Source organism: Carya illinoinensis, chromosome 4 (assembly GCF_018687715.1).
Source record: "Carya illinoinensis cultivar Pawnee chromosome 4, C.illinoinensisPawnee_v1, whole genome shotgun sequence".
In the NCBI taxonomy this organism is placed as follows: Eukaryota; Viridiplantae; Streptophyta; class Magnoliopsida; order Fagales; family Juglandaceae; genus Carya; species Carya illinoinensis.
Genome location: NC_056755.1, coordinates 4,095,949 through 4,111,668, shown reverse-complemented (window position 1 = coordinate 4,111,668; position 15,720 = coordinate 4,095,949). Strand labels below are relative to the sequence as shown.

General features: G+C 36.4%; 1 protein-coding gene across 2 annotated transcripts; it reads right to left on the bottom strand.

Annotated features, from left to right (window-relative positions):
- Positions 1-7,110: 7,110 nt before the first annotated feature.
- On the bottom strand, positions 7,111-11,684 carry LOC122306805 (protein FAR1-RELATED SEQUENCE 5-like). 2 transcript variants are annotated; one of them, XM_043119321.1, is made up of 6 exons: positions 11,207-11,684; positions 8,320-10,357; positions 7,997-8,184; positions 7,793-7,882; positions 7,611-7,703; positions 7,111-7,528 (listed from the first exon to the last, which is right to left on the bottom strand). In XM_043119321.1, the coding sequence occupies exons 1-6, from the start codon at positions 11,240-11,242 to the stop codon at positions 7,460-7,462; spliced, it is 2,514 nt and encodes an 837-aa protein (XP_042975255.1). In that variant the 5' UTR covers positions 11,243-11,684; the 3' UTR covers positions 7,111-7,459. The 2 variants fall into 2 exon arrangements, with proteins under 2 accessions (XP_042975255.1, XP_042975253.1); XM_043119319.1 differs by having other exon boundaries at positions 7,111-7,703.
- Between the last annotated feature and the right edge of the window lie 4,036 nt (positions 11,685-15,720).

Sequence of the window (15,720 nt, the reverse complement as noted above, 5' to 3'; positions counted from 1 at the left end):
ATCACATGGTTTAAAAAGATGTCCTAAAACATATATAAGCTTCTAATTCAAGATCACATGGTTAGAAATTAACCAAAACATAAATTTGGCCAAGAATATCCACACTTTGGCTTATTTGAATATCTCTTTACATAAAATTTCATATCTTTGAAACTAACATCAAATATCTTCAAAATAATAATATAACATGTATATAAGATACTTAGGATCCTCCAATAAAATTATTAAAGTCATTAGAATAGGTTTAGACCACCAAAGAGTTAAACTTTCTCAAAACAGAAACTGTTTTTCCTCTTCCAGTTTCTAAGTTTCTAAATCTAAGAACATCTTTCATCAAAACCTTTAATCATGCAAAAATCCTCAACCAATAGTCATATATACATGTTAACAATACTCCATAAAAATTTCTGACCAATATCTATCCATTAGCTTGGTCAAAAACTCCAAACTATAACATATTCTCCAGTTTATCTCCTAGAATGACCTTTCTATAGTTTACACAATATTTGACTGACCAAATGATCTTCAAATGGGGAAAATAATATATCCATGTAAACTAGACTAAAAAAAGAACAACTTATATGTAGGAGACTTTATGATAAAACACTTACAACAGCTTCGAAATTGGCGTGCAAAATACCTCCTAAAAGCTGTCTGAGAGAGAGTGTTTGATATTCTTTCAATGGAAAGTGTAAATGAAGATAATTTCGTGGGGAGAGGTGGCTGGAGATAATTATGGATGAGATATGGAAGAGATGAGGCTGGAGTTGAGAGTTGAGTGTAGTTTTCTCCTACCCAAAATATCTATAAAATATTATCTCAAAATATTCTATCCAATAATATCTATAAAAATCAGCTCAATATATTTTCCAAATGTGGAGTAGACTTGGAAGAGTAAGGTGGCTAAAATCTTTCTATGTGTATTTTAAATCTCTATTCTTAAGATATTTTCCAAATGTGTATTTTGCTTAGGTGTCATGATCTCACACCTTGATTTCCTTCACAATTCCATCTAATGGTTTCTCTTTATGCCAAGTATCTAATACTATTCATTATGTGTGGTTAAGATCTTGCCAAGTGTCCAAATAAAATATCGCTAACCTAATTTGGACATTTCACACTATAATTTTGAAAACACTGCGCTCAGTACATTTACCGAGGTTACTATTCACTCCAAAAATAAACGTAATAAACTTAGTACTAAAAAATTCTAAATATTCAATTAAGCCTAGTGATGTAGATTATAATGTATTCTGACACTTTTAACTATCTCAAATAATTAAAATCGCATTTCTGGCACCATAGTGAGTGATAACACTAACTATGTTGACAGGCTAAAATTTATGCGATTAGTCGATTCGTGTAAACTTACAGAGTTTTCACGAGATTCCTAAAGTTAATAGAAATTCCTTAATTGAATTTCTAGCGGGCTGTTACAATTTGCATATATACTAAAATATTCTAAATATCTAAATGGGTCCTAAGAATCGTTTGGTGGAAAAATGCCAAATGAAAAAGAAAGAAAAACTCGTTTACTTGAAAATATAATAAACTCAACTGGTTAAAGGGTCAGAGATTAGGCAATCCAACATAAACACTTAACTGAAAAAAGAAATTAGCAAAATAATGGTTAAATTTTTGAAAATTTTTATGATGTTACTGTGAGACTTTCTGGATCTTCGTATAATGCATATTTTCAAGAGTTTTATAGCATCTAATCACATTTATAAAAAAATGAGTCAAAATAATGATCGAGTGTTGAGATGTATGGCTGCGAGCATGAAGAATAAGTATGACAAATATTGAGAATTAATTGAAAAGACTAACTTGATGATATTCATTGTTGTTGTTCTTGATCCAAGATGTAAATTTAGTCATTTGCATTTTCTGTTCAAAAAAATATATGATGGTAATTTAGTTGAAGAAATGATTACAAAAGTGAAACAATTGATGATTGACATGTATGAGGAGTATAGTGTTATGTATGAGAATTTAAGTGAAGTTTCATACTCTGAGCCTCCTTCCTCAGTTAATCCTAATATGATTGATTCTGATTCTCAGCAGAGTTTTTAAGTTGAGTATAAGCAAGAAATTATTGAATGTAATTTGAGAAAAAAATCGGAGATTGATCAATACTTGGAATATAGTTGTGAGGCACGAGTTCCAAATTTTGATATTTTGAATTTGTGGAAAATCAATGAAATAAAATATCATATTTTGACGAGAGTTGCACGGGATGTGATGACCATTCCTGTTTCTGTTGTTTCTTTTGAGTCAGCCTTCAGTGTAGGGGGTCATGTGGTTGACCCATTTCATTGTTTATTATCTTCAAAAACAGTTGAGACACTCGTTTATACTCAGAATTGGTTAAAGATCCAATACCCATTGATCTTCGTGCCCCATTGGACAATGTTGAAAGTATTGAGGTAGAATTAGGGAATGAACATATTTCTTACTTACATATTTATTAAACTTTTTCATAATGTTTATTTTTATATTATTTAATATTAATCATTTTTTTAGAGTTTTATCCAAAATCAAGCTTTATTTATGTTGATGAGGAAATACTCAAGGCTTATGGTTTGCACATGGTGTCCATGTTAGCTGATTCAAGAACTCTATTATTGCTGTCATTCTTGTGTGCTTCTACTCCACAATTTGTAAAGATTTACTGTTATTGTATTATTTTTTAATTTGTACTATTTATATGATGATCGTATGAAGTTATTAGTGATAAAACTATGAAAACAATTCGAAAAAATGTTAAAAACAGTGGTTTTTTCCAAATAGTACTCACATAAGCAAAGTGGCGAGGGAGCCCCTATCCAAATTTGGTAGGCTTAGAGCATTCACATTGATTAATGCATATGCATATGTAAAATCACATCTTTTGGAGATCCAATTTGTCATATAAGCAAAACTTTTATATTGACTTATGCAAATTTGAGACAAAATAATAATAAAATATTATCGTTTTATTTTTTATTTTTTACTTTTTTTTAATAGGGTTTGATCTTCAAATATATAAAATATTTGAGTAAAATATTTTTTTGGGAGTGAATGAGTAAAATATATAGTAAAATATATAAAGGTAAAATATGTAAAAAGAGAGTGGGAGGAGAAAAAAAGAATGAATAAAATATGTTTTGAAGAGTAAATAGTAGATATTCAAATATGTAAAAGTACTCTTTATAGTTATGCAAATATTTGAACATGCATAATTTAATATAGATGAATTTAAACTCATATTATGCAAATATGATTTTGCATATGCATAGACCAATATGGACGCTCTTATCTGAGCCATGCATGTTCTGCAGACTGAGTCAAGTCGGGTCCAAAAGTGACTTATATTGTGGTCGTTCTAATTTTATTATATTAATTTTATTTTGCACGTTTGCTAATTAATTAATACACGACAACAGTGCAGTACTGCAGGTATTTTCTAATTGGGTAAATATAATTTTAAAATTGTACATGGAGCAAAAACTCGGTAAACTCCATGAAAGTCATGCATAAAATTACCGGAATATCATCCGCTCCTTAAGATAAAACTTCATAAAAATTCAAAGGATGTGTGTTAAACCTCAACAATTATCACAAATTACTATTTAATTGATTCTTCTATATGTTATATTTACGGACGGGTCGGTTTGGCACGTTTTGATAGCTGGGTCGAATCAGACCAGGCACATGTCCAACTTGGTCTCATCGGGTTGCATCCTTAAGCACACGCAATAACAAAATGTGAAAGCCACAAATACCAACGTCTCTAATTATTATAATAATAATAATAATAATAATAATAATTATTATTATTATTATTATTGAAGGGGCAATTTGTGCTTTTAAAAAGAAGAAGAAGAGAGAAGACGCCAATTTGTGCATGACTAAATTCATGCATGATGTCGATTGAAACGAGTTGACCCACGTGGTTAATTTGCCTGGAATACATAAAGAAAAGAAATGGCAAAGTGAAAGGTATCATGTCAATATGGAAAAGAAAAAGAGGTATATATTATGTTAATGTCAAAAGGGCAGAGATATGGTCGATCGAGTCGATTTCCCATCAGAAAAAGAAAAAGAAAAAGAAAATGAAGTTCAAACTTCTTTCTGTCAGAATTAACTTGACAACACACGTCACTCAAGTTGCTTCCAAGACAAAGCGCGCTCTCTTTAACGATACTTTTTGAAAGGAAAAATGCTGAGTGCAGTCGCCTGGTGTAAACGGCGTGCAGTCGGCTGCTGACGTGGATGTGAAATCAAAACTCACCGTTTTGATTGTAAACAGAACTCACCGTTTTGGAACCCTAAGTCTCTCTCACTCTCTACTGACCCGAGCTCGAACCACTTTCGAAACCCTCTCTCCCTCTCTGCGATTGGAACCCCAAAATCGCATCGAACCCTAGATCATCACGAGACCCTCTCTCCCTCTCTTCGACCCTCCCTCTCTGCGATTGGAACCCCAAATCGTCTCGAACCCTAGATCATCCCGAGACCCTCTCTCCCTCTCTACGATTGGAACCCTAGATCCTCTCGAACCAGTTTCTGGTCGAGACCCTCTCTCCCTCTCTGCGATTGGAACCCTAGATCTAGAGATGGCTTTTCTGGTTGGTTCTCCTCTGCGATTGGAACCCTAGATCCTCTCGAACCAGTTTCTAGTTGGTTCTCCTCTGCGATTGGAACCCTAGATCTAGAAATGGCTTTTCTGGTTGGTTCTCCTCTGCGATTGGAACCCTAGATCTAGAGATGGCCCACTCAGGCTGGTTCTCCTCTGCGATTGGAACCCTAGATCTGGAGATGGCTTTTCTGGTTGGTTCTCCTCTGCGATTGGAACCCTAGATCTCTCGAATCCTAGACTGCTTCTCCTCTCTCGAAGCACTTTCGATTCCCTCTCTCACTCTCTGCGATTGGTCTGGTTCTCTCTCGATTCCTCCCTCAAAACTCCCTCTCGATTCATCCCGAGAACTCCGAACCCTAAATCCCTCTGCTTATTATTTTTCGTTTTTGTTTGGTTGTCATTTATTTTTGTTGGTTGTCGAACTGGAATCTGTTGGTATGGATTCACGTTTCCCTCCCTCTCTGCTTCTCTCTCGATTCACCCCTCAGAAGTGGAAACCCTAAATTCATTTCTGTTCGGTCTGTTCGCATTAAGGTAAGATTTCTCTGTCCACTAGTTCATCATAATACTGTATGCTTCTTTAATTTTTCTGCGTATAATGAGTCTTGTTCAGTTACTAGATCTATAATTTTTATATATATTTTTGTTCATCTTGTGTTATTGAATTGCCCAGTAGATGCATTAAATCTGATTTCTGTTTTTAGTTTGTGAATTTGAGTTTATGTGCTATGATTATTTGGTATATTGTGAAACTTTGGTTAAGTTGGCCCAAATTGGTATGTGGTGCATTGTCGAACTGGCTGAAGTGTATGGGTTTATGAGCACATTAAATTGGGTGCCATATATGTTGGTGTAACAGATGCTCAATGTTATATATTATTTTGTGTTTAGACTTATGGAAATATCAGTTACTATATATCGACATTGCATATCCTCCCGTTTGTCTAAAATTATCACCCAATTGCAACATCTTATATACATTGCTTTGTGGGATTGAATTGCCCTGTAGAGGCGTTGAAGTGCTTATAATATGTTGGTCTATTGTGACACTTTGGTTAAGTTGGTGGGTAATTAGAATGTGGTGTTTTTTTGTGAACTGAAGTGGATGGGTTTATGAGCACATTAAATTGAGAATGGTGCTACTATATATTGTGTATTTTCTGACATGTTGGTGTAACAGATGCTCAATTGAATATATTATTTTCTGTTTAGACTTATGGAAATATCAGTTACTATATATCTTCATTGCAGGATAATATGCCATATCCTCCTGTTTGTCTAAAATTATCACCCAATTGCAACATCTTATATACATATTTCTGTTAGACAATTTATCTCTTTGCAAAATATTATGCCATATCCTCATGTGTATATTTCTTCTCCCATGCATATATACACTGTTTAATATATACTCTTGACTGGGGGCTATTTTTACTTCAATATTATGATAGAAAATGAGTTCTGCTTCTCATTCCGGGTCAAGCTTGGAGAGACCACTTTGCTATTGTGGCTCCCAAGCGAAACTACGGATTTCGGGAAAAGCAAAATCTTTTGGTAGAAGATTTTTCAATTGTCCAAACTATAAGATGAATAAACAATGTGGCTTTTTTGAGTGGATTGATCTTCAAAGTGAGCAAAACACTTGCTGTAAGATGACGTTGGAGTTAGCTGAACGGAGACACGAAAGGGTACTTCATGACACGCTGCGTATGGAGGAAGCCAAATTTACCGCATTGGAGAAGAAGTACAAGGGAGCGTTGAAAGTATTAAAAGGCTCATGGCTTTTTTTTGTAATAGTTTGTGCTGTATTTTTTGCCATCTTCAGTGGTTGTAATGTCTCTCGGCCAATGCTTCAGCTCATGTAACTCAACCCCTTTTGATGTATTTGACACTTTGATTAGTTAATGTATTAGATGTGTCATATGTAATTTCTTCATCCTGGGACTTTTGTATGTATTTAAAATTTGTAGCCAATTTCCTGGGACTTTTGTATGTATTAGCCAATTTCTTTTCCAATTTCCTGGGACTTGTGTATGTATTTGAAATTTTAGGTGAATTTTGTAATGACTTTAACCTCAATTGATTGTATATAGACCATTTCTTTATGTGGTCCCAGTATTCTTAGCATGCCTATTTGGGTTTCTTTCGAATCAGCATATTGCAAAATCCATTACCCATGAGGCAGTGAATTATTGGATACCAACTTTTGACCTCAATTGAATACTTAGTATTCAATATCAAATAGCAACACAAGATTACAAGAAACTACGAAAAATATGCCTTTGGCTTCTCATTACACCTCAAGAGCTTATTACACTGAAAATAGACCAATCCATATAAGACAACTCCTAATAGACCAACGAGTATAAGACAAATCCTGCCCAATCGGCTTTTGACCACAACTGGAACTGGGCATCACCTAACAAAGATTTGGTTGTTATTTCTTGCACCTGTTGGATACACTAACTACAATACGTTGCACCAAGTCAAAAGACGTGAAGAATCCGTTTTATACCGTTTGATCACATCAACAAAAAAATAACCCCTTATAGTCTTTTGGCATCAAATCATGTCCGACTAGAAAACACAAATTCAAAATGTGATCTATGTATATACATCCGAATCTGACATCACACATTTTTCAGCTTGCCTCCTCCTTTCTGACGAACAAATTCTCAGATGTCATTTACATATACAAAATACAAAATATACAAATTACAGCCAACTTGCCCAAATAAGTTCATAAAGGGGAAAAATACACCACATCTTGTGGTGTACAAAACATGCACCAGCTCTCCTCCTTGTAAATACAATGCTTTTGTGAATTATACAAAATCATTACATCAATGCTCCTGACCCATCTCCACCCAGGGAGCTTTGGTTGTGTGTCATCCAATCATAAAAAATCTATGATTAATCCAAATAAACAAATCTTTATCAAATAATAAATAATATTACAAAAATGGCCTAGATAAGTGAGAAATCTTACACTTTCTTGACTACCAACCATAGGATGAACACTTTCTTGACTACCAAAAAACATAGGCTGAACACTTTGCGTGGTCCCACTACTGTCCATGACCTGTTAAACAATAAGTGAATTTTATCACAATGACACCTATTGACCTCCTTCAAAAAATATGCCAAAAGAGCTTATATCTAAAAATATACCGTAAATTGTCCATCATTGGTTATATCTGCTTCTGATGGCCCAAATAAATTCCTATATGTGCCCATAGCTACTGTATGATTGTCATCTCGCTAAAAGTGGAGTAAATAGTTAATTTTAACGTCATTAGAAATAAGTGAACCTTTATCATAATGACACCAAATCCCTATAGACCAGTTTTTATTAAAGCTTGCTAAAACATGCACCTGTTTTCGTTTTCCACCCACTTGTGCTTTCTTCTGTTTGGCTTTAATCTTCCGCATTTCTGTCTCCATCCTGGATGCTCTTCTAAGAGATGGAGGTCTTCCTTTTCCTCTAACAACAAGTGGACTCTTCACTTGTTGTGAGCTACCAACTACAGCCCCATCTAGTATTGTAACCCCAGGTTCCGAAACTTTGCATTGCAAAAATATAATAAAAAAAGTAAGCGACACTTGGTGTCAATCCATCATAAATAGCAATTGTAAACCCATTTTTGTAAATACAAAATACAAAATAATAAAATAATACAAAATACAAAGTATTAAACCTGTTTGGCCGCTAGAATTGGGTCGATGGTTCTGACGATATAATCCAGTCATCTCATGTATCCTCTTCTTGGCATCTTCAAAGAAGTTATCAGATTCCACCGCGTAATCTATCATCTCATAACACATATTCAGAAGAATTGATTGTCTATTACCATTTGGCCTCTCATCCTGCGCATCGTAGCTAGATCGGATTAACGTGTATCTTCTCTTGATGTCCTTCCGCCATCGGTCTAAAATGTACCGATCTGGCAATGATTTTACACCATTTGTCTTGAATACAGCCAAAATATGCCTACACAGTATTCCCCTCATCTGAAATAAACCACATGAACAGTTTGCATTGCAGTCATCGACATTAAAATCCACAAAATATGTAACCTGTTTTGTGAACTCATGAATACGAACTTCATCTTCTACCAAATAACTCTTCATTACACCATCCATTGTCTGTAAAGATGGATCCAAATCAAGCACACCGATAACTTGCTGTTGAACTTCCTTGAATTTTGCGTTCGTGTACAACACCTGAAATTTCTTTTCAATTGGCGATCTAGATACGCAGGGAATGGTGCCACTAAAGGAAAGAAACTCTGCTTGATTTTCATTCTCAATTTTCCTTTTTAGCGCATTGTCAAACTGGTCGACAAACTCTTTCAGGTTTGTCTTTGAATGGACATAACCATCAAAGAAAGCATTCATACTCTCGCTGCGCTGAGTGGTACTCATTCCCGCCCAAAAATGGTCTCTTAGAAAAATGGGTACCCAATGCGCACGCTCCAAATATAAACTTTTCAACCACACATTCTCATGTAAGTGGTATGTATTAATAAACACGGACCAACATTTTTCAAACTCCTCAATAGTTTGTGTGTCGTATACACATTTCATCAACTCGGTTTTCAACCCACTTTTATATGCAGCATATGCCCCAAGCTTCTCAGGGGCCTTCTTCAGTATATGCCATAGGCAAAATCTATGTCGAGTTTCTGGGAAGACAATAGCAATTGCATTTTTCATTGCTCTGTCTTGATCAGTAATAATCGCCTTCGGAGCTACTCCGTCCATACATTGCAACCAGGTTTGGAAAAGCCATATAAACGTCTCCGTGTCCTCACTGGAAATCAACCCAGCTCCTAAAAGAATCGACTGCCCGTGGTGGTTTACACCAACAAATGGTGCAAAGGGCATCCCATACCTATTAGTCAGGTATGTGGTGTCGAATGTCACGACATCACCAAAATACTTATAGGCTGCCCGACTACGTGGATCTGCCCAAAAAACATTTTTTAATCTCCCGTCATCGTCTAAATCCATCAATGCAAAAAATCCATGATTCTTGTATTGCATCCTTAAGAAATAATCACGAAGTGCTCCAGCACCACCTGCACCAAGTCGTAGATGACGGGCTTTCTCGATGTAATTGCGACAATCCTTTTCCAGAAATGGCAGGTTCTCAAAGCCACCTGCGCCAACTACAAGAGATCCGTAACTCTTGTTCAGTCGGATACCAGCTAAATCGTTGGTGTCAAGGACTCTTTTAACTGTCTCACTCACTTCTCTGTTACATCGATAGAAGCGAGATTTCTGTGGGCTGATAACATGATTATGTGAATTATTGACTGTTGTCAACTGCATCTTTCCATCGACTCTCAACGCATTTATCCTTGCCTTGCAGTCTGTCTTTCCCGTCGGACGTGGGTTGGCAACATTGGATGTCTTAATCCGTGCCTTCCCTCCCCGTGCACAACCAATAGTAACATATCTGACACTTTGATCTTCTGACCTCTCACTCCTTTGTGTCATCACCCCAAACCCGCATTTCTTAGCATACTGCTTATAATAGCTAAACAAATCTTCAAATGAATTGAACTCCATGCCCGACTTTGGCTCCTCAATCATATCATCACCTTTCGACGATGGCACTACATGTGATGTACCTGGAGTGCAATCGTCGATTTCACGTTCACCTGGACTGCCATATGAAGTTTCCCTCTCTTCTTGTCTATCAAATGCATGTTCTTCCCCTTCTCCCATGCCCTGTAAAAGTTGTTCACTTTTATCTCCACATTACGAGAAAACACTTGGTAATGGCATACTAAATAAAAAAAAAAAAAACCAAAATTGACCATAACAAAATAATAAATCTGGTATCATTTTATGGCACTATCAAATAAATAAAAATTTTGTATGTAAGCTTCACCACAATAGAAACTCATTAAACTCATTACCAGAGATTGATGTATTCAGCCCACTTTTGACGTAATCAAATCTATACATTGATGCTAATAGTTTATAATTTAGGTAGTGGAAGTAAACAATGAGGAATTAGTAACTTTCCTATGAAATAACCTATATCTTGGTTGATTAAATATCTGCATTGTTCCATTCAAAAATTTCTTCTCTTATGGCGTTCAACAAGTAAAATCTGTAACATAAACTCCTTTAACCAACTAGTTGCATAACAAGTTCATTAAACCAAATCATATCCAACAGAAAAGTGCCAATAAATAATGGTGCAAAGATTTCTTTAAAAATATTTATATATATTCAAATCATTAACCAAATATTAAAGCCATCAATAACCGAATATTAAAGCCACGGTTTTGTACTTGAATCACACCTTTACATTTTGTAGTCATCAACCAACGTAAAAAACATCAAACCAATATCATTGGCCTCCTACACGACACAAACCCGACCAAAACCAAACCACATTAGCATACAACATTTTCAAAGTCCTCTATGGATTCACGTTCAACAATATATATTTACCATGTTCATTCAAATCCCACAAAACAGAGCCACATATATATCAAACAAATTATGAAAATCTGTATTTTTTTTTTTTTGAAGCATGCAGATATGGATCCATCTCAGAACCAGAACCTGGCCGTGGTGGTGCGGCCGTGGTGGTGCGGCCATGGTGGTGCCGACCCACGAAACTGACCACCCACGTCCTTGACCCGAGATGCTGGGCTGAACTGCTGGCCCTCGAATCTGACCCGAGCAGATGGCCCACTCAACTGACCCGAGCTGATGACCCACGAAGCTGACCCGAGCGATGGCCCACGGACCGGACCCGAGCAGATGGCCCACGGATCTGACCCAATCTCAACTGAAACCAACCTGACCCAAACAAGATCAGGCCTTTGACCCACTCCAACGCAGACCGGACCACCCCGAAATCAACCCACCCAACGGCAACAGCTCTCTGCACCCACGCCGATCGGATTTCTTCCTCCTTTCAGTTCTGGGGGGCTCGCGAATGGAAGAAGCGGGAAATCTATCCTTTCGGAAATGCTTTCAATCTGCACCGGTTTTGGTTTTCATTCGTATTTTTTTTTTTTTTTTTTTTTTTTTTTTTTTTTTTTTTTTTTAATAAATGGAGGCTGGCAGCCGACTGCATCCCGATTACATCGGGCGACTGCGTATAGAACTACTGTTTTGAAAGATGTCTTCACCAATAATATTTAAGCAAAGCGCCAATCAAACTCAAGGGTTATGGATCTTTTCAACTAAAGCGGCAATAAAAGAGTTAAAAGTGGAATCTACATCAAATTTCGTGTCTCAAATATATGAAAGGCCCACATATAAATCCCATTATCTTGCAATATTTTTTCTTAAACACGTAGGCTTCTATTTCTAATATTAAAGCCCGCGGGCTGATCGTGTGCGGAGCTTGCTCATTACCAAATCAAAATGTACCACGTGTAAGAGCCCCCGATTTCTGTGACTTTCCAAAAAGGGTGAAAGAAAGAAAGAAAGAAAAGAACAAGTACTGCACGTGGCTCCACCTTTTGGAAAACTTCTAATTCGGCGATATAAAAAGGACATACTCCGTCGACACTCGGGCTCATTAGGGGTGAGAAAAGGGGCATGAACTGAAGAAGAAGATATCCTTCTTACCAAATGCATTGACATGTTTGGAGAAGGAAAGTGGCACCAAGTTCCAACATGAGCAGGTACGTACTATACACACAGAGAGAGAGAGAGAGAGAGAGAGAGAGAGAGAGAGAGAGAGAGAGCTAGCTTATAATGTAGCAACAAATGTAACAAACTCATCTATATTAATACATGCATGGTCAGCTCAAAATTAAGTTGCTAATTCCTATTTTGTGAATAATTTTACATGGTATTAATTTCTTCAACGCTAATCACCATTTCTCGATCCCACTATGGACTACCTTTGCAGTACTTGCTAATACCGACGCTTCTAGTAACTCTGTTTCCATATTATCTCCTACCTTCACTGCTCCAGAATCTTTCCACTTGCCTGCAATCAAGCTTGACAAAACCAACTACATTCGTTGAGTGTCTCAGTTCCTTCCTATTCTTAGAAGTAATGATCTTCTTGGGATTATGGATGGATTCAAACCTTGCCCTCTGAAGTACTGCTTGGATGATCGTGGCCTTCCTACCAACACTCTCAATCCAGCTTTTGTCCTTTGGACAAAGATAGACTAGTATTTATTATGTTGGTTTATCACCACCTTGTCTGGTGATTTTCTCTTTGCAGTTTATGGCTTGTGATGCGTTTTTCATCCAACCAAGAATTAAAATATCTTTCGGAACCTTTTATAATTTTGCAAACATTAACAACTCATATATGATGAATTCATTACTGGCTAACTATTAGCATGCAGTACTAGATTTTCAATAATGTTATAATAAATCGTATTATTATAATATTTTATTATTGTTTTCTAGGATGAATCCAACCCTAATCTCCAAAAATTTTGACAAATTAATGATTTTTAGTTGAAATTAATTAACTCTTTTCAAAATACTATATGAGGAAGAAAACTACCATTACAAAACACAGGTTGACTAAAAGAAGGCCGGGGCATCCCGTCCTTTTCTCCCTTTTGATGCAGAGAGATCCTAGTTTGAATTTGAGTTCGATGAGGCTTTGCTAAGAGATGCAATGTTAAAAGTATTAGACTACTTTGAGAAGGTAGACCAATGCAAAAGCAACGAGAAGAGATGGGTATTCTCAAGATTTGGACGAGAAGTAATATTCGTTAAATTTGAACGAGTAATGACATATTTCTTGATTGGGCAAGAAGACTTATTCCTCGGTTAGGCGAGGAGAAGTGGTAACATCAGTATTTTAATTAAAATTTTGATTATAGGTGTCAGAATCTCACATATGACCTCAATCCGGAAAGCTCTCTTGAGCGCGTATATCGTGGTCACCATGCTTTGCCTAGTGGGCCCTTTTTTGACCCCAAAATAGCAATTTTCCTTCCAAATCGTCACTTTTAATTATTTATTTAATTTTTGGTCAATTTTATTTTATAGTAATGTGTTGTGAAAAACGATGACAATAAAGTGAAAATGTAATATGAACGAGAAAACAATTACACGTGATACAAGATTTACGTGGTTTGATAAATTGTCAAAGTCCACAGGAGCTGCAGAGGATTTTTATTACGGAGGAATCATACACTACAATGATGGGGCGATTACTGTTTGTCTACAGTCTTCTACCATACGGCTATATGATATAATAATCATATATATAGTCAAACAGCGGAAAAAACCCTAGATCTGTGTAAAATGCATGTTCGCTCGAGCGAACTTCCTTCCCGCATCCGCTTGAGCTGACATCGAGCGTTTAACTCTGCCTTACTTCACTCGAGTGACCAATTCCTTCGCTCAAGTCGTGTGGATCAAACTCCATAGTACTCAACAATTCTCCCACTTGGAGATTGATACACTCGTTGTATCGTCGTTTTTCTCAAACATGATATCCTCCACCTCTACAACCCACTGCCCCTGTCTTCATGCTAGACGACCAACTGAAGTTGCTCGCAACTTTAGTTTCTCAAGTATAACACCCTTTGTCAATATATCAACAGGGTTCTTGCTACCACAAATCTTCTCAAGTAACAATTATCCGTCATCTAACAATGATCGTATGAAGTGATACCTAATCTGAATGTGCTTGATCCTGGAATGAAATGCTGGATTATTGGTAAGGAATATGGCACTCTGACTATCATTGTAGAGAGTGCCTTTAGTCAGAGTGCCTTTCTGATTCTTTTTACCCAATTCCTCTAAGAAGCACTGTAATCATATCATCTCCTTTGCGGTCTCTGAAACTGCAATATACTTAGCTTCTGTAGTAGACAAAGAAATTGTTTTCTATATATTAGAACCCCATGACACTGAAGTAGCACCAAGTGTATAAACAAAGTCCGTGGTACTCTCTGCTATCAATATCTCTAGCTAAATTAGCATTAACATAGCCCTGCACCTCTAAGCTCTCTCCTGAGAAACACAAGCAAGTTTTAGATGAGCCCTTTAGGTACCTCAGAATCCATGTCATTGCTTCTCAATGTTGTTTTCCTGGGTTACTCATGTATCTACTCACAACTCCCACTGCATGGACAATATCCGGTCTTGTGAAAACCATAACATACATAAGTGAACCAATAGCTAAATCATAAGGAATCTTACTCATGTCGTCTTATTCCTCCTCTGACTCAAGTGACTGATTGTTACTGAGTCTGAAGTGACTGCCCAAGGGTGTCCCAACTGGTTTGGCCTTGTCCATATTGAACTTGCTAAGTACCTTTTTCACATACTCAGTCTGTGAGAGTCTCAACGTACCTCTGACTCAATCTCTTAGAATTCTCATGCCAATGATTTGCTTTGCAACTCCAAAATCCTTCATTGCAGAGTGTTCTGACATCTACTTCTTCAGATTATTGATCTCATCAATACTAGCCCCTGCAATAAGCATGTCATCCACATATAATAACAGAATAATGTAAGAATTTTCAAAGTGCCTAACATAGCAACAATGATCTGCTTGACATCCGATGTACCCTGCACTGTGCATGAAATTATCAAATTTCTTGTACTACTGTTTAGGAGCTTGCTTCAGGCCATACAAGCTCTTATTCAGTCTGCAAATTGAACCTTCATTTCCCTGTACCACAAACACATCAGGCTGGTGCATGTAAATGTCTTATTCAATATCTCTGTGATGACCCGCTTTTACGTGTATTTTCACTCAAAGAGTTGTTTTTAATTTAATTAATATAATAGTTCTTTTATTTTAAATTATTGTATTTTAAATTGATTTTAATTTATTTGATGTGGTGTTTAATTTATTTTAGTCGTTTTATGTTTTTAAAATTGTTTTCAGCGAATTAGTTTTTAGTTTCTAGAGTGAGAACTGGACCTCATTTCTTTCCCTCATCTTTTCTTTTTCCCCTTTTTTCTTTTTCTCTTTTCTTTTTCTTTCCTTTTCTTCTTCTTCGGGCAAGAGAGTCCTACACTCCACTCTCACTTCGGGTAAGAGAGTCCTATACTTAACTCTCACTTCGGGTAAGAGAGTCCTACACTTAACTCTCACTTCAGCCTCATCTCTTCCATATCTCATCCATACG

What these genes read in the sequence shown, in the direction of transcription:
- LOC122306805 (XM_043119319.1), bottom strand. Translation starts at nt 11,242, where the DNA reads ATGGCCGCACCACCACGGCCGCACCACCACGGCCAG. An exon ending in GGCCGCACCACCACGGCCAG is followed by an intron (nt 10,358 to 11,206) that starts GTTCTGGTTCTG and finishes CAACTTTTACAG; the next exon opens with GGCATGGGAGAAGGGGAAGA. An exon ending in TGGGTGGAAAACGAAAACAG is followed by an intron (nt 7,883 to 7,996) that starts GTGCATGTTTTA and finishes CTCCACTTTTAG; the next exon opens with CGAGATGACAATCATACAGT.